General features: G+C 41.4%; 1 protein-coding gene across 1 annotated transcript in view; it reads left to right on the forward strand.

Moving 5' to 3' along the window:
- The first annotated feature begins 1,610 nt into the window (after positions 1-1,610).
- Positions 1,611-20,326, forward strand: part of rspo2 (R-spondin 2) — a 54,646-nt gene continuing 35,930 nt past the window's right edge. The window contains exon 1 of the mRNA XM_072461067.1: positions 1,611-1,744. Within this exon, the coding sequence (XP_072317168.1) occupies positions 1,645-1,744 (100 nt within the window). The 5' untranslated portion in view covers positions 1,611-1,644. The remainder of the gene's footprint in view (positions 1,745-20,326) is intronic.

Consider the following 20,326-nt stretch of genomic DNA (forward strand, 5'->3'; position numbering starts at 1 on the left):
TAGTTGATTAATGCGCAGCAACACGGAATTAAAAAATATTCCTGGAGGTTTTGTGGTCAAATAAACTGCTGCTGACTTGATAAAAACATCTACTGGACGTGAACTGGGTTTGTTGCAATTTGATTTGTAATTCGCTACGTGCTCGGCAGACCTCCATAATTGAGCTTAATAAATAAAAAGATTAAGTGCCACACCTAGTGGCAGAAGGAGGTAGAGCACCCCCCTCTTAAATCATACTCGCGGGATGAAGTGGGCGTCGTCTTAAAATTGTAACAAACAGCAATTTGCCATGTTTCTACTGATTTATAAAGCCCAGTCTGAATATGGTAGAGAGCAAGTACCGCGTTATGAGTAAGCATGGCTGTTAAAGTGCATCACTTTCCGCTGCTGAATAGAATTAATTAAAGTAGTGTGATCAATTCTGCCCCTGTAAGTAGGTATTGAGTTCTGAAAGGAAAGGTGGGGGCCGGTGGCGTGACGAGAAGGTCGTCTTGTGGGCACCCCTCATTACGCACATTATTCAACTAATTGCACTTGGGCGCAATTCAATTATCTATAATGGCCATCATCGGCTAAATTAAAATGAGAAGCCAGGACAACGATATTGACTTGATGGGGAATATGTCTTGAATGTTGGCTAAATTTAACGACACCAAATCAATACCAGTGGCTTTACTAATGTATCAGAAACTTTTCCAAACGTGTTTTTACACCTGGACTCGACCGCACTAGGACGTGATGAAGTGGAGTAGGTGGATGTGGCAATAAGGAGGTGAATAAATGACATCTTCTTCAACAGCTCGCGCGGGGAGCAAGTCAAACCGAAAGAGCGTGCACACGTGACATGTGCGCCGCGCTATATGAGAAAGAGCAGCAAGCATCAGGACCAGTCTGGAGTCAGTCATCGCTCAGTCTCCGCGGCAGCAGCAGCAGCAACACTCTCCACACGTGAGTTACTTTAGCCACTACTACAGGACACGGACCGGACCCGTGTGAGCCGGGACATGCGAGGATTTTAACCTTCTCAAAGGGGAAATCCTTTTCTCATCCTCCGGACCTCTCTTGTAGGCGACTCTGCCGAAGACCCAAGTTTGTCCCGCGAATAGAAGGGATGCTGCATGTCTCCGAGCCGCACTTGCACTCCGAGGGAACGTAAAAGTACTTTATTTCATGCAAGTTGACGGCTTTGCTTTCCCTCAAAGGAACAGTTTCGGTGACTTTACACGCGCTCGTGTTTTTTGGAGGCGGCGTGTGAGCGGTACGCGAGACTCTTTTCTGCACATTTGCACAGATATAAGAGCCATGAACTCCGCTTTAGTCTTGACACTCATCACTGTTTAGGACGGTATTGTTTCAACTTGTGCCACAATAACCTGCTCTTTTCCTCCTTCTCTTAGCGCATCACAAAGTAGCGCCTTTCTGCTGATTGAAGGCGGCGTTTTTGGGGAGCGCTTCATAAAATGATCCCAACGGGCGACGTGTTATCATGTCGCATCTCGTCTGATGTTTGACACATTTGAGGAGAAGGAAACTGGAGGTGGACGTTGACAAATTCCGCCAAAGCCAAAGCATCCGCACCAGCCCCGAAAAAAACCCGTCCTCGTTTTTCTTTACCGGAGTCCGAACAACGACACCGCCGGCCAGATGCAGTTTCGACTCTTCTCTTTTGCCCTGATCGTATTGAACTGTATGGAGTACAGCAACTGTCAGGCGCCTTCGCCCCGCTGGAGACGAAACAAAAGAGGTAACACGAGGTTAAACACACGCGCACCGGCCGCAGACACTGGCCTAACAGATGGACGGGTCAGCCTCTGCACGGGCATCTCAGAGCGCACCCCGCATCTCCAGGGTTGATGAAAGCGCTCCATAATTCATACTTTCAGCACGTTATATGTCAGCGTCCTCACAGTTCCTCTCACAGATGTTTTAAAGACCCGAGTTTAATGCGTAAAGCGTGCGTAAAATTGGCAACGGGCGCATTTGTCAGAATTAATAGGAAATTGGCCGCTTGTCTCAAACCATCTTATTACATTCAACAATAAACTGTGGTATTTGATATTATGGTCCCAAAGTGGCCAACAAAAGACGCCCTGTTTTATTTCCACGTGAAACTGATAAACGCCGCTGTTTGCGTGAAGGAAAAGTCCTCGGATAAATTGATACTGAAGTCACTTCTTTTCATTTATAAGTTGCAGATCAGCCCTCCAGCCTCAGTTAAGCTGCTTTTAATTGATCTCATAACCGCTGTGAAGAGTTGGGAGGGGTATCTGCATGACAATCACCGCTCAGTATAGGAGAGGATATAGGCAGTTTTGGGGGAGATCAGCCCTTTTGTAAATACACAGGAATGAATGGAGAGACAGCGGGATTAGGAAAGTTACCCCCTCTCTCTCTGCTGAGACCTGATCAGATCAGTGACATAACATACAAATCCTCAGAGGGGCCGTGAGACCAGACTGGTGTGTAGACCATTAGTGGGTAGTAATGGTAACCAATACACAGAAGTTACAGTACAGGAGAGAAGTCAGGGGAGTAGGAGGGGGTCTTGTAAATTGTAAGGCAATCACAGATTTAATCACATGTGCTGCGTGCCAGGGGGAACCTCCACACTCTGTAAGCCCTCCGCTGCCCATCTGCAAATAATCAGCCAGTCACTGCGAGGTATTGGCACACACACAATTTTCAGCCCCTCTGTGCATTTCTCTGTGTGATCTTGTGCAGCATTTAAGTCCATTTTCTTGCTTCCTTTTTTGGAACGCACGTAGGCTGGTATTTTGGAGGCAGCGTTGGAGTTTCTGTGTGTTTGAGGAGCCAGGTTGTGTGAAAGGGGAAAGTGTAAGGCAAAAAGGAGTGCTTATACCACTAGGAATAAGATCAAGAGGTTAACTTATACGTTTGACCTCAAGAGCTTTAGGCTGAGTACCACATAAGCTTTACATTGTTTCAGCGTGTTATGTGAATGGATGTTACACTTGTCAAAGTAATCCATTGAAAAAGTGTACAGGTTTTACTTTTGACTGCGCGCTCTCTGTACATATTTGTGTGCTTGCTGCAAACGTTTGGGCCAAAAGTGCCATTCTTGCAAAGTAGTGGCAGTCAGCCAAGGGGTTTTTGGTATTTGCTTACTTCCTTTATTTATCATGGCTATATTGAAAGAAGCATGTGTAAGGGATCCATTGTCCAAAAGCTCCAGAAATGCTTGAATAGTTTCAAGCCCTCAAGGTTTCTGTGACAGCTTTATATACAGTCTGTCAGGGAGCTATCCAAACCATTCAGGAGTGTTGAGACCCAGACACATCCGAAAAATTCAATTTGGCCTCTATTTGGTTATGTTTTACATGTAGCAAAACACAATATAAATTACCTTTTACATGCATAAGTAAGCATTTATGGTTTGCTTGCGTGTTATGTGTCCTGGCCTGTCGATGCAATTAGAAAATGTCTGAAAGAAGGGGAAAAAGTGGAGAAGATTGTGATCACCGTGTGGTTTTGAGGACAGATCTTGTCTTGTCATGGCACGACCTAACCTCTCATTTGCTTGTGGTCATCTTATGTAGGTGTATTTTTTAATTTAATCTGTATGACAAAATGTATTAAATTTGCACCTCTTTACCCCTTACCCTTCCCATGAGGAAAAAATATGTTATGCCAATGTGCCTTGCCGTGATATCCAGGGTATAACTTTCATTTTTATTTTCTGGCTAATGATGCCACCTGCTGACTACATAAAATCAGGCTTGAGTAGCAAATGATGCCTGGAGGAGTAGAAATAAGCTGTGGGCCTCCAGATGTTTGAACAGGTAATGGGTACGTAATAGCAGTTGAAGTGGTGAAAAGTTGCCATGTGATACCGTTAACTCCACCACATGTGTGTCGCCTGAGACAGCAAAGCCAACATTCAATTCCCAATAGGAAACGTCTTGTTTAAGATCATTTGCAAGTGTGTAATCCATTACTGCACTCCGCATTCTCCAATGGTTTGCAGGACAAAAGTGATTAGATGAAATGTATAGGGCGTGGGCAATGAGGTCAGAGATCCTTGACATTTTGCACAGTCTGTTACACGGCTGCGTACTATATTCATCATTTCATGGTTCTTAATATTAATTATTTTTCACAATGTCATAGAATTGCCTAAATGTTAAATTTGCGGATTCACTGCAATGATTGTTGAGAACAAAAAAAAACTAAAAAAACAGGGCTTATTGAACACCTAATTAAATTTCCTTTTTATTACTCATCCCATCAGCTTCAAATAACTTAGAAAAAAGAAATAGGCATAGGACAAACAGGCAAAAAGGCTCCATCCCCTGTCCTTAGTGCCATCATCAGGTGGGAAAAAAGTCAGTTCAGTTTGCACAGGGCGTCTGTATTTTTTGAGTTCTGGAAATCACGTTGTGTCGTCCACCAAAGCTCTGCACAAAGTCCCAGGTTTGAGGGTGTAAGTGTTAATGTTGGACCACGCTATGTGAGTGCAATATAATACGCTGATTAAGTGCCTAACGGGGAGGAGAGGGGGAACACTCCACGAAGCTGCCTTTTGCCACTTTTGCCTTTCGGAAAATGTGAAAAGGCCTTACGAAGATGGCATGTCTGTTAACAAGGCTTTCTCACATGATGCGCCTCTAATCCAGGTGATGGGAGCACTGGATCATGACTGTTTTATTCCATTAGACCCCAGCTTTACGGGCCACGTGTTGTCTCTGTGCCAGGGCTGTCCAGAGATTGATCGCTCAGAATGTTGAAAAACAATCTCACGTTTGACAGGCAACCGTGTTCTTGGCTATCTTTTTTTCCCCTCTAATATCTGGTCAGGGGGGGAAAGTTGGGATAGTGGTGGGATTGGGGGCGTTTTAGAGGATGAGGAAGGCATATTTAAGCAGATCAGCTGGAAAAGGCTGAATGTGAACGGCATCACCTGAGAGGGATTAGAGAGAGCTGAGAGTTGACCTGAGCTGCGATCTCCGGCGTCGAGAAACAGGGCTCTGTGTCTTTGCTCTCCCAAGACAAAAATAAAATAACATTGTGGGCTTGTACATTAGAGCCGTTTTCCTTCCTGAGACCTTCCTATTTGTACACAGTAGTATCTCATCACTTTATTTAATTATCATAAAATAAGCGTGGATAAGAATAGGACATCATAGCTCAAATAAAGTGCTTAAAAATGGTTAAAAATTTAAAAATACTAATGCAATTGAAAAAAAAAAACACATAAAAATACATATAAATGATATGAGGGTAATGCTTTATTTAATACTGTAATTAAATTCAAATGCAAAGTTATCAACTAATGTACTTAATATCAAAATAGGCGACACAACTGGTTGGATTTCTTTATAGATATAATTTCTCTACAGAATCTAGATTTGTGCATGAATACTACAGTACGTGTGTAAGGTGGGTCAAAATAAATCTTGCACGTTTCCCAAATACGACTCATGTTAGCAAACACCCTCTTCCACATCTCGCCAATCACCAATCTCGCTTGTGCATGTCCATTAGAAACAATGATACTCCTATACACACGCTGTATTGATAAATCACATTAGTCTGACCCTGCTGGAGAAAGACTAGCTCCTTGTTTGACCCACTAACCCATGCATGTCGATCCCGGCCTGTAGTGAGACTCCTGCTCCAAGTCACAGCGGTATCAGATGTGTCTGCTGAAAGGCGCCTCAGTGTGCTCGTGCCATGCTACCCCACTCGGAAAGCCCACCAGAGGAAAAAACAAGCAGTGGCATGAACTTTCTACTGGCGAGAACCACACAGGGATTCTTTCTTTCCCATGTGACATTCAGGGATGAGCTGGCTCGCTTTTCTTTGTTTTTTTGTCAGAGAGAGAGAGATGGGGAACTATTTCAGTACCTTGTCACAACTCCAGAATACAGTGACATTGAAGGAAATGATGGGTGGTTTGCCTTGTATTTTAGGGGATAGTGTTCCTGATCTTTATTCTCTTTGGTTTTATACTGCCCGTCCTTCTGTAACCTGCAGGTAGAGCACACTGGTTTGTTAGAGATGCACTGATCAAGGTATTCCAGATTATGGACATTTTTATAGTAAAATGTAAATTGTACTGTCAGTAATACCAACATCATTCTGAAATCTGGGGAAACGCTCAGTGATGTCCTTATTGAATGATTGGGCGATTTTGGGATCTTCACCTTTTGTACGCTTAAAATGCTAAATACTGGAAAACTATACATCTTAATGAGGTTTTTATAGAGCCACAAAATAATACTCACTTATTTTGTTGATTCTCACAAGTTTCTATGTAAAAAAAGAAAAGAAGTCTAATGTTAGAATTACTTTTAATTGGCAAGCATAAAATAAAATGACAAAGGAAGGATTTTGGAATGAATGCACCTCCAGCACGTTACACACCGTATTAATATCGCTTTAACACTTTGGGGTGAGGGACTTTTTCGAGGCAATAATAAGGATGCAGTTGGGTTGGTGTTTTTACTAGCTGAATCATTTGACATCTGAGAGCTCATACTTTGTCTGTACCATTACTGCTCTTGTTTTGCAAAGTCAGTGTGCGAGCCGACTTGTACCCATTTTGCATCGATTACGGCCTGGAAATGTGAAACCCAAAGAGATCCCCTGGAGAAAATTCACTGATGTGTGCTCGAATAAACTTCCACTCTATGCTTTGGTGTGGCTCAAATTCAGGTCTGTTTTTACCCCCAATGTGCTGCCTTTCTAACGATATGGAGACGCGAGGTACCACTGTTACTGCCGTGCCCACCCCCTAACACTCGACAGATGGACTACCCCCCACCCCTACTCTTTTTATGGGACCTGTAATTATGCTTACATGCCACATCAAAATCAGGCCCAGCGTGCGCAGCCTTTGGTATATGGAGAGGAAGTGAGCTACTCAAGATGCAATAAAGCCTCCTACTGAAGCTTGTCTGTAATTTTTGGTTCAACTGTGGACAAACGGTTGTGTGCCCCCCGCTGTTACCTACATTGACGGCATCTTGATTGGAATTCTAATACACAAATGTGAAGAAATGACTAAACTAGACCATATAGACCACTGAATGACATAAAGAGGGTCATTGTGTTAATTGCTTGTTGAGAAATACTGGATTTTTAGTGTGGATTTTGCTCTGTTTGGACTTTATTTCAGCATCTGTTTATGACGTCTCCGGAAGTCACTTTGTCATTACTGATGGAGGGTTGTCAGAATCAATAGACAGATACTTATCAATATTGAAACTAGTGGATACTGCTAATGGTCATTTTAGTAGTCGACTCGTCAGCGATTATTTTTTTGATTAGTCAAACCGTTTATTTCTAATAACATTATCAACAAAATGATGATGGTGAAATATGATGACTGAAGGTTTCCAGATGGAGAACGTATTGAACAAAATCTGATGTGTATTATGTGTCTTTAGAGTCTGTATAGTCCAGATAACATTATTGAAATATGACTATGATATTTTCTTTTATAGTTTACTAATTACGATTAGTTGATTAATACATGCAGCCCTATAAACTAGTATCAAAACTAGATTCTATTTTGTACTTTGTAAGTGTATCAATACTAAACAATAACATAAATAGGACTTTCCTGTTGTAATATAGTACAGTAGTAGTAGTAGTTTAAGAATAACACATTGTGATATTAAAGAAACATTTTTTTATATTGAAAATTCTGATTCACATGGAAGGTGTTTTTAATTATAATTGTGGTATTGGGCCTTATCCTTAGTATCCGATTACATTTTTATTACATTTTTTTATTGCAATAACACTAAACCTATGCAAAATGAACATTTACCTATGGTAGCTCAATTGTATGTGAAAGTCTAACCTGTTGAAATGTAATAATTGAGAGCCACTCTCTGTGTATGTGCCACTATAGAAAACCCTCAGCATAACAGCTTTGTTATGGCTTTGTTATGGTTTTGGCAAAGCCTGGGTTTGATATTGGTAATTGGGCACCGTAGACAGAGTTGGACTCGCTGGGACAAGAGCTCTGAATGCTGCAGTGGGTTGGAGCTGTGATGAGGCCCATCCTGATGCTTGTGGTGTGAGGGGGGGGCCGGCGCAGTGCAGAAGCTCCTGGTGTGTTTTTAATCAGGGACAGGGCTGGGAGTCATTTTCGGGCTCCGGTGAGTTGAGCTCATTGTCTCTCTGACTCCCTCAGTGGAGAGTGCAGGGGGGACACAGAAGGCTGCATAGCGTGCATGTCAGATGTTAAGAGGTCTCGCAGGGTCATACCTTGTTGATTTATGTGGTCACAATAGTAAGAGCAGAGGGCGGCAAAGGCATTGCAAGAGAGGCTGTGCAGATCAGTTGTGCTATGATTAAAAGTGACGTGCGTTTGTCTGTTATCAGAGGTAAGTCATACGTTTGGAGATCAATCTTGTAATGGATGCTCCACTGTACAATGTTTAGCCTGGAAGCAGCAAAGTGTATTAGTTGTGCTGTCAGAGTTGTTCAGGCTCCTACACAAATCACTCGTATGTGTATAACCTGTAGGATCAGAAAGCCCCAGTGTCCTCAGCCTCGCCCTGCAGTGAACTCCATGCAGGTCTGTCTCGGCTTAACTTTCCTTCAGTGTGGAAAATGCACAGGACATGTCTTTGAACATGCATTATACCACTGGGTACAATTTTCCATTCTACCTCTGCCAGTTCTTCCAGCTTCATCTTGCATGTGACACCCGACTGACCACTGGAAATAACACTACAGCCATTGAAATGACATGTTCTGACTGTCCCCTGTCTGTCAGTCTATAGTCTTCTGACCAGATTCACCAATGTGGAAAACAGCCTTTACACACAACAACAGCCTTCTAAGAAATTGCCCACACACCATGATTAAGTTGTATTATTTCTTTCTTTCTAATGATTAGTTTCATATCTTGCTGCACAGCCTCAAGGTGCTTCATAGTGTTTCACCAGCGTTCTAGTATAGATTTTGGAGCAATTTTAAGGCAGATATTAAAGATAAAGGCATATATGCCAGTGTTCTAAAACCCAAAATGATTTAATTCCTTCATTTCTGAGTATATCTTAAAACGCCTGCATTGTTTTTAGGCTGCGGCATGACACCACCCAGTGCATTTAACGATTTTGCTTGTCTTTGTGGGCTGCATTTAAATTGCAATTTCCTTTTCTGAGCCCAGGGTTTTCCTCAGAGTTAAAGCTAGCCTTGTTTGCTGTTGTATAGCGCATAAGTGGCCGGTCTTCATGCCACTGTGGTCGTATAGCTGTTGTTGTGCTGTGTACATGTTTCGTCTGCATTATAAACTCCGGCGTGGTTTCCCTCCCTGCTCCTGCTGCCGGCCACAGATCTCCCAGCACAAGGATGCACACATCAAAACACAAATAAATGTCCTATTATAGTCAAAATGTCTGAGTAATAAGTTATGATTTATTCAACTAGAGTGATGCATTATTTTCTGATTCATCAAACGGGACAATATGGAGGCTTTCTATTTGTATTAAAAGGTTAATCATGCTTTTAAATTAAGACCACACAAAAGAATACTGTGTCAGAAGTGAAGGCATAATTGTGTGAAAGTCCATTAGCATTTCAACATTCTTGACTCATTTTTCTTGTAGTTTTGCACTTACATTACATTTTGGCTCACCCTGAACTGGATATTATTTTATTTGGACTGGGGCCAGGAGTTGCGGCTTAAGTAATGTAAACAGCTGTCACCAGCATAAGTCATAACTAATGGGTATCTGTGGACAGGGGTCACTTGTAGTTTACATGTTTACCACCTAATGGCTTCAGAGATGGTACTGCCTTGGTGCAGTAATGGACATGGAGTGTCATGGACAATTTGGGGCTGGTTATCATCATCCCCACATACATATGCATGAGAGGAACTATAGGTACTGTGAGTTAATCATTAACAATGTTTTGTCCATTGTGTCCAAACATGTGGTATTATAACTAATAGCAGCTACCTACAGATGAAGTGAAACTGCCGTTCCCTGGATCTTCATCAAAAATGTATTTTAATCCTTATCTATTGTTATTTTAGTCTTATCTTCCATCATATCATTCCTGAAGTGTTTGTATCAGAAGATGACTTGTATATGAATTCAGTCAGTAGTAAAAAAGCTGGTTTTCACTGTGTTGAAAGATCTCTAATTCAAACCTTTCTCAATTGGCATTGGAGGAAATACTCATTCTCATGTGGGTTGAACTAGGAGCCAGCAGTCTGCTCTGGTTTAGTCCTGGCAGTGCCAGTGTTCAGGTGCTGAAGGCGCTCAGACCAGCACTTTGACACCTGCTAAACAGGCCAGGCTGCCGTGTGCTGTTAATAGTCACTTTTTCAACACCTCAAATTAACTCTTTGAAGGTTTTTGTACCAGATTTATTTGCTACTGTCTCTAAAGGATGGAGATTGTTGTAGGAGAGACTTATTACTGTTATTAATCACTGATGGTCTGTAGATAATGTTTTCCGTAGTGGTTTAAGTCATTTCACCACCATGAATCCAGTGGCTGTGCATCCAACTGACTCATAGGAAACAGACTTTGTTGAAAACAAGTGAATTTGTGTTAGTTTCCCGTCACAGCCCTAGCGTCAATATTGGATCCAGGCCACCTTTTGAGGGTTAGAAAAATAGGTCTTTGATGTTTGGGGGTTTAGTGACAAACAGCATGTGTGAAAGTGAGCCCAGGTCTTTGCCATCGGTCCCCTGTGGAGCCGTCCACTTTTGACCCTGGCGCTCACCTCAGATCTCCCTGCTGCAGCGCCGGGCCGCAGGGGCACGAGCTTGTATCTTGTTAAAGGGTTAATGAGGTAGAACTTTGTAGGGGAACTCCACACTTGACAGATTTAGGCCTACAGAAATACTAGCTCTGGGAGTTTTGTTTTGCTTTCTGTCTCAACTGTTTTGTCTCCATCTGCGAAGCTAAACCTTTTGTATTTGTAGAGCTGAGTTGGCAAAACATAAGTGTTTCCTTTCTCAATCCTTATTATCATTGACATTTGTCTTTGTTTTAGTAGCACTCTTTACTACTGAGACCTGGTTTTCATAAATTTGGTAAATAAACAATTAGTTTGTGTCCTTTTGTACTTTTTCTTCTGCACGGTGGGTGTTTCTTGCTTCCCAGGTTTTCTCTGTTTGTCTAGGTCTCCAATTTGAAAGCAAGAGGCCTTAATATGTTAAAAATGACATATTATGCAAAATAATATCGTATACTTTTGCTTGAGTAACCTAAGTAAAACCAGTCTCTTATTTTGAAACAGCAGGCCTGATTTCCTGCACTCCGACTGTCATTTGAACGTATGAGCGGAGCATAAGTCTGCATAAGGTGATGACAAATAGAGAACACTTTGAACGACACAAGTTCATAAGGGAGAGCACGAGCCATAATACATGCGGTGAAAATATGTGCGGCATGCCCTGGACTTGACTGATGTTGTCTGCGCTGAGGGGAAACCCACTGCTTGCTCTCTGCCCGCGCGCTCGCGTGTAGTGTGTGAGTGAATGACTCCCCTTTCAGCACACTGAGCTACAGGTGTGAAAATTAGGTGTGAGGTTTATGTCTGATAAATGAACAACATGTGGCTAATCGGAGACACTCCACCTTCCAATCCACACGCTTTTGGCTCCTGGACACATTTTTCTCTTATGTAGTTTCGGTGAAAAACTATTACTCCCTGCTTTTGTTTCAGTGAATAAATGAATCTTGCATGGATGTTACTTCAATCAAATTACGCTTGAGTTTATAAGTACACCAGATTTTATCCAGTGTCTTTGATGGAAAACATTTGTAATTTTGAGAATTTTTTAATAATATAATTTCAAAATATCTACATTTACCCTAGATTTGATTTGAAAATGGCTTTATATTTGCAGACTTTCACATTGTGGATGTCTACTACACTATGTCCATATATACCGTCCTTGTTTTTGTCTTACCTGAGATTTGTGAACCAATACATTTATTTTTTGTGAGTTACAACAACTTCTTGGCCAGTTCAATCATTCAAATGCCATGAATGTTCCAGACACTAACATGTGGTTAAAGGAAAGTGTATTTTGATGTTTCATTATAAAAGCTGAACTATATTTTATTATGTCTCCTTCTTGGGTATTTGTGTAAGAGCTCATGATTTAACTTGCTTTAAATATGACGGTATGCAATGTGTTTAGAATGATCTAAAGTTCTCCTGTTCTATTGCTACATGCATAGGAATTGCGTTTGCAAACAAGTATGTTTTATACAGCTTTAGCTTATAACAGCCCATTGTAAATGTTTTTATTGATTTGCGATATAAGGTCTTCACACTTGTCTGACAACACTCACATTCCTTTTGAGTGAGTTTGAGGCAGATGCTACAGAGATGACCCATTCCAAGAGACAGACCATAACGTAACATTATATTGCATAAAAAAGAAAAAGTGGTGCTTGATCAGCCAGTTCATACTACCTGGGTGACTCGCCTGGACGTTCTTAAGTTTGCAACTTTGTTTCTAGAAAACACTTTGGCCCTCTAATTTGGTTAAAACTTGGAAGCCTGAAGTAGCCCTCAGCCCTAAACAGGTCACGGATCCTGACGACAATTCTTCAAGCAATTAAAAATCTCCCAAGTGATGTGTTGTGGTGATTGAAAATATGTAACACTTAATACCTTCTATTGGAAAATTTGCTCTATGCTTGCATGAAAACAAATGGGATAGAATCCGACATCTATGTGGGTCTCGTACCTACAAAGTACTGCTTTTACACGCTTGTAGAGTAAAATGCACTGCCATTGTGTCCAGGCATGAAACATGAAACCATAGACCAGCCTCTGTATCTGTCCTTTGAATCAGTGCAAGATATTTACAAATATATGTTCCTCTAATAAAACTAATGTGGAACCTAAATTTGGCATTTTAATTGTTTTAGAAGAATAGTTCCAATGATGTTGACCATGACTGGAAACATCAATTCTGTTGTTTTCCACAGAAAGTGGACCGTAAAACCATTTTACAGGACCACAGCTCAACAGTGAAGACGCTTTGCTGTTGCTTGACCACCACATCAAGGTCATGCCTGTGCTTTTTGATTTTTACACGACCGTAGGGCTTTCCATGTCAGTTTTAAGTGTCTGTCAATGATACTTTAAGTGTGAGAAGGAAACGCCATGGAGCGGCGTTTGTGAAAATTTAAAGGAGATGGCATCAGAGAAAAAGATGCGTGACTCAGGACAGTGGATGTAAGTCATAATCCACCGTCACGATTTCAATAAGGAAGTGAAATTACCATACAGTCTTGGCTAAAGCTAGAGTTTGAGTCATAATATAAAAAACATAAGACAGATGGATGGAAGACAGAGGATGGCTAGAGTTAATTTAAAATAGATTTAATGGTAAAAGAAAATGAATAACACAAATTATTGAAAGCCATGCGTTTTATGACTTCAACTTTCTTTCACTCAAAAAAAATCATCCTAGTCCAAAACTGCATCGTGAACTCTTTTGCAGCTGCGCCATGTGTCTGGCTTAACTCTTCACCTTGTTCTAAATATCACTTTATGTTTCAAATGTTATTGTTTTCCACTTAATGAACAATGTCATAGAACTAGTTTTCCTGAACTCATTCGCTTGACACTGTCCACTCTACGGCTGCATTATAAAAACCCGGTATGAACTGTTAAAGTAAACCTGGAGGAAAGTATAATGTAGAGGATTTCCAGCTTGGAAAAATAAATTAAAGGTAACTCCCAGATATTTTGTGCTAAATGGAAGTTGAAATGAGTCTGTAGCTCACGAGGCCGGTGTAACCCTATGACACCTCTGTTTCTGCTCCTGGTCTTTCTCTGTAGCTCCGAGCTAATTGCCACTTCTAGATTTGTGACACATCCACGTCTGAAATGCGGCAGGTTTGATGTCATTTTTCCGTCGTCCAACCTTTAACAAGCTCGGACCATGTAGTGCTGTCGTGGGGCCAGGCGGTTGGTGAACTCTGGGTGCGAGGGTTGACACTTACAGGCTTTGGCTTTAGGAGCAGCACAAGCCCAGACTGTTCAGTGGTTTGCTTATTATGGTCTGGTCCCAGCCTCCATCAAGCGGCTGGCTACGAACCTAACATCATCAAATGGTAACTGTCATAAGCGTCTGTCGGCTCTCCTCCTATATAACAGTTCTATACAGTGTCATAGTGAGAAAAGTGTGCACTGTATATGCCCTTCTCTACAATGGTGAGAGTGACTGGTGGTTAGGTGCATTCACAGACCGCGTTATTAGATTTACATACCATGGGCACTTGGAAAAATGTGACGATGGAAACACTTGTGTTTAAGGCTTTGTTTGGTTTGTTGGGAATCTAGTGCCGCCTTGTAATACGTCCAGTCTATGATATAAACGACAAAACACGCTCTTCTGACTTTTAAAACTGTTAGAATACACTGGCTTGTGACTCCACATTAAATGCTTGTACAAGGCTGAAAACAATTGTACATGTGTGGCAAATTTGAAGTGGGCATTCTGATTAGTGACAGCTATTAGAGTTGTCTATGGAAGGGTCTATGTCAGCTCAAGTGAATAAGGAAAAATAACCCAAATCTGTTCTGCTTCAAATGAAAACATTCATTTCCGCTCCACTTGCCTCTGCTTTATTTGAAGTAGGTGTTTTGGACTATTTCTGTGGCTGCACAGTAGATGATTGTGTGATTAACGAGAGTAAAACAAATCTGTGAATGTATTAACTCCGACATTGCTGGAGAAAAGTGTTTTCTTTATGTTTTTTTTTTGGCTCTTTAATAAAGGAGGAAATAAATGCTTTGCCCACTTTTTTATAAATGTACCATGCTGGATCCATGTATGCATTATATGAAGTTATTATTTATCTTTATATACTGGCACGCCACCTGGACATTTTTACTCAAGTCTTTAATACCTTTCAATGAAAATGTCAGTTTTGAAGAAGTGAAAATGGGTGACGTGGTATCACTTTTCAGCAGATACCAGAGGCCAACTTGAATAAAACCCTATGTGAAAGTGGTTTGTTCTTGATGTTAAGTTTGCAGCCATAGAAGAAATATGTCGGTGTAATCCCTCATTCGTCCAGGCGTGTTCCATAGTAGAAAAAGCTTCAGCTGTAGTCATCTGGACTCAGTTTGAAAAAATAGACGTTTCGACTCTCATCCAAGAGTCATTGTCAATAACAGAATTTAGGTCGAGAACTCCGATATTAATACTGTTCTGTGGTAAGACCCGCCCATTGGGAGGAGCCTTCCTGAAGTAGAAAGAGTTGTTTGTTTCAACAGAAACTCCCCCTTGTATCTACCGAGCTAGCCTATTCAGAATCTTAATGGGCTATTAGAAACCTCTTTGTCTTTGTGAGACCCTGGCTCAACCACCCTGAGTACCTGATTAGCATCTGAATGTCCTTTACCTTTCCAGGGGTTCAGAATCCCATTATAAATAACAGGAAGATGAAACCTAAGCCCTCCATTTCTGTTTAAAGAAGGTCTTTCTTTTTTAACAAAAATAGCTTCCTTGACTCCTCTTTCAAACCATCTTTTCTCCCTGCTTAAAACCTTCACCTCACCGTCTTCAAACGAGTGATTAGAGGCTTCAAGATGGAGATGCACGGCGCTCTGAGGTCCTGAACTAGTATTTCTTCTGTGCTGATAAAGCCTCTTGTGTAGAGGCTGTTTCGTCTCACCTATGTAACGTTCTTTACAACTTTCTTCACTGCATTGGATCGAATAAACTACATTGCTCTGTTTTTGAGTCGGCAACTTGTCCTTTGGGTGAACCAGTTTTTGTCTTAAAGTGTTTCCTGGTTTAAAATAAACAGGGACTTCGTGTTGTCTAAAAATTCTCTGCAGTTTTTCCGACAGGCCAGACACATAAGGGATAGAAACACCCTTCCTTCTCTGTTCAGTTTCCCTTTTGTCCTGCTTCTTGGTTCTCTTCACTCTGTTGAGAGCCCAAGCGGGGTAACCACAGGCTGAGAGGGCATTTCGGACATGTTTTTCCTCTTTCTTCTTGCCCTCTGAGCTGGTGGGCACACCTTGAGCTCTGTGTTGTAAGGTTCTGATCACCCCCAGCTTGTGCTGTAGTGGGTGGTTGGAACCAAAGAGCAGATACTGGTCCGTGTGTGTAGGTTTCCTATATACTTCTATTTGGAGTTTCCCGTCCTCTCCTCTGATCGTGGAACAATCAAGAAAGGCCACGATCAGAGGAGAGGACGGGAAACTCCAAATAGAAGTATATAGGAAACCTACACACACGGACCAGTATCTGCTCTTTGGTTCCAACCACCCACTACAGCACAAGCTGGGGGTGATCAGAACCTTACAACACAGAGCTCAAGGTGTGCCCACCAGCTCAGAGGGCAAGAAGAAAGAGGAAAAACATGTCCGAAATGCCCTCTCAGCCTGTGGTTACCCCGCTTGGGCTCTCAACAGAGTGAAGAGAACCAAGAAGCAGGACAAAAGGGAAACTGAACAGAGAAGGAAGGGTGTTTCTATCCCTTATGTGTCTGGCCTGTCGGAAAAACTGCAGAGAATTTTTAGACAACACGAAGTCCCTGTTTATTTTAAACCAGGAAACACTTTAAGACAAAAACTGGTTCATCCTAAGGACAAGTTGCCGACTCAAAAACAGAGCAATGTAGTTTATTCGATCCAATGCAGTGAAGAAAGTTGTAAAGAACGTTACATAGGTGAGACGAAACAGCCTCTACACAAGAGGCTTTATCAGCACAGAAGAAATACTAGTTCAGGACCTCAGAGCGCCGTGCATCTCCATCTTGAAGCCTCTAATCACTCGTTTGAAGACGGTGAGGTGAAGGTTTTAAGCAGGGAGAAAAGATGGTTTGAAAGAGGAGTCAAGGAAGCTATTTTTGTTAAAAAAGAAAGACCTTCTTTAAACAGAAATGGAGGGCTTAGGTTTCATCTTCCTGTTATTTATAATGGGATTCTGAACCCCTGGAAAGGTAAAGGACATTCAGATGCTAATCAGGTACTCAGGGTGGTTGAGCCAGGGTCTCACAAAGACAAAGAGGTTTCTAATAGCCCATTAAGATTCTGAATAGGCTAGCTCGGTAGATACAAGGGGGAGTTTCTGTTGAAACAAACAACTCTTTCTACTTCAGGAAGGCTCCTCCCAATGGGCGGGTCTTACCACAGAACAGTATTAATATCGGAGTTCTCGACCTAAATTCTGTTATTGACAATGACTCTTGGATGAGAGTCGAAACGTCTATTTTTTCAAACTGAGTCCAGATGACTACAGCTGAAGCTTTTTCTACTAAGCCATAGAAGAAACACAAAAATTATGTACAATTTGCCTTGTTAAGGTTTTGGGTTGCACAGAGTTGGAGCAGGTCGACGTCAATGATTTCACGGTGAACTGTAGGTGAGGGGAAGGCAGGAAGTCTGTGGGCCGTACAGAACCCCCCCTCTATGCTGAGGTTTGGCACTACTCAATGCAGTCAGTTAAAATGACCTGAGAACAAGTTTGGTGCTCACTCGTGTTAAAATTAGATGTAATTGGGCTAATTTATCTCAAAAACAATAGTTGATTGCAGTATGTGGGATGTGTGTTTGCAGAAAAATATAGCACTACATTGTGTGTTACTGTACAATGTATGATTTGTTAATAATATTTTTTTGAAATGAGAATATATGAATCACCCCTGAGCAAACGTGCACTTTTGTTCCACTTTCCCCTACTTTTGTAAGCTTTATTAGTTTTAACTCGATATTGACCATGTATTATTGCAGTGGTTAATCTGCCTGTAAATAACGCTCATCGGAACTTGGGAGTTGAGACAAGAATCCACACTCTTGTTTTCTTTGACAAAAATACGTTGTCATAGTTTTCATGAAAGTTATATATTTGCTGAATAAAACTCGATAAAAAAACTCGTTACAATAACTAAAAAACTGACAATGGATTAAGTTGACTTAATTAGAATTACATTTGTTGCTGACTAAAACTCAAAATAATAATTTGACTAAACTTAACCCTGCATTTGTCAGATTTGATCTTCAGATAAAATGTGCCACCTGCTGCTCCCTGTACAAATTCAACGGGGAAGATTATGATTCTGAAACAAATGGCAGATTAACAGGAGTCTGGGCTGGCTATACCGCTGCACCTTTACACTCTATGTTTCTTATAGTGTGGATGAATAAAGAGGAGGATAATGATAAGACATCTTCAGGGTTCCTTTGTGAGATGTGAGATGTTCCTCTGTGATGATTTTGATACAAGTGCCTGTGAGTTCTGTTGTAGGACTGTGCGCTGAGCAGACTACAGTGATATTTAGGTGGAGCGTTGCTTTTGTCAGTATAGGCCTACTTTTAACTCGGCTGTCAGAGGTGGTGCGTGTGGATTTGTTATGTTCCACGCTGTATGTACTCTGCGGTTGTAACAGTAAACGCCACTGGTCCATCGTGTGAACTGACTCTTCCAATGTGCGTTCCTTCTTGTGTTTTGAAACATATGTATGCTAAAGTTTGTATGCATGATATGTCACTGTGACCACTTCATGTGTGGCTTTCATCCCCATCTGTGCCACTTTAGTTTCAGTTTGAATGAAGAGTGGAGGAGCTGAAGCTTTGTGGCTTCAGAAGCGTGTGTCAAAACATAATTTATGGGAACGGTATGCAAAGTAAGATGGTGCATGCAACTTTATAAACATACAGATGTTGAGAGAAAACTTGATACAAAATTAGGTTGAGCTGGAATGATGCATAAGCAGATGTGGTAAAGGAAGCCAAAACGGCATTGTTATGACTGGAGCGATCCTAAGCGTCCACATATATGAAAAATTCCACATAAAATTAAGGTATGCTGCAATGATGCATAGACTTACCAATATTGATGTTATAAATCTAGTCTCCCTCAGATGCATATTTCTAGAGCTTTTGTAGATTTACTTTTCCAATTTATTTTGTAGATTTACTTTTCCAATTCCAAGAGTAGCTCAAATGTGTGGACCATTGAAAGATTGATGTAACGTACATAAGACATTGTGCTGCATACAGTGTCGTAGTGGTACGTGAGCTGCAGTGAATTGCGGCCTCTTTCCTGACATACCTGTGGCCTGAACTTCCAAACCGTTCCACTGACATTCAGTTGTATCGTCTGAACTCTCATTCAAGAGTCATTCTCAATCTGCAAATCGAGTCTGGGTACTCAGGTTTTATATCCTACTCAGAGTAGACTTTGGAGTAGACTTTGAAGATTCAACCTTCCAGTTGTATAAAACAGTGTTTTGAAACCCCGGAGCGGGAGATGCCCAGGGCATTCTGATGCTAATCAGGTACTCAGTGAGGAGGGAGCCTAGTACAGGGCTGTTTGAAAACATAGAAGTGTAGTTTCAAGTGAAACCAAAAACTCCCTTTATCAGGAGGTCCCACCTGGTGGGCAGGGCTTACGCGGAGTAGGATATAAAATCTGAGTTTCCAGACTTGATTCACAGATTGAGAATGACTGTTGGATGAGAGTCGAATTGTTTGTTTTTCGAAAAACAGAGACCAGATGATAACTGATTTTTTTCGAGAATGGAACACTCCTGGACGAATGAGGGATTACACCGACTTTCCACGGACACACATAAATTAATCTCCTCCGATCTGCCCAGCCTTCTCCCTTCCACCAGCCTCTTGCTTCCACTCCATTTTCCCAGTCGCTTGATTCCAGGATGTGGGATCTGCTGCGTTCAAACAGCGTGTGATTATGTTATCCTCAATCACTGTTCATAGCGAGATTAGCAACTGTCAAAACAAATGTTGGACAACAAAGATTATTCAAGACATTTAAACCAGGCTCATAAAAGGGCTTTTCAGTGATTGTATTACTGTTGCTGACTGAGACACAAGTGAGCTACAAAAACCTAAAACTTGATTCATTTTTAATATTGTTATTATTGTCAGTATACTGTTAATTAGTAAGGCACATATAGAGTCACTCCAGTTCAGAATGGGCTGGATGAATAAGACTTCCAGGTTTATAGCTCTTTTATCTTGCCAACTTGGCTTTGTCCTGCTGTCAGTGTTGTGTTCCATTGGGGCCAGACTGGAGGGAGTGAATGGGACCACATTAATGTGAATGTCAGTTTGCCATAAACACACCCAGACTGTATATACTACAGATATATGGTTAAGTGGTGAGGTTTGGTCTTATGTCATAGTGTAGTTTTACTCAATGGGAGAAATGACACAATAAAATGTGATGCTAGATGGTATACGTTAAACAACACATATTGTGAAAAATGTTGCTTGTTTCCTCATCAAAACTTAACTTGAGTTGTATTCTGAGCTTCATTCACGCTAATTTGATTAATCTTGTTTTGGAAATCCTCTCCCCTCCGAGCGTCAAAAGCAC

This window comes from Eucyclogobius newberryi, unplaced genomic scaffold (assembly GCF_026437365.1).
Source record: "Eucyclogobius newberryi isolate DKJ021-1_F unplaced genomic scaffold, fEucNew1.0.hap1 SCAF_3, whole genome shotgun sequence".
NCBI classification, from domain to species: Eukaryota; Metazoa; Chordata; class Actinopteri; order Gobiiformes; family Gobiidae; genus Eucyclogobius; species Eucyclogobius newberryi.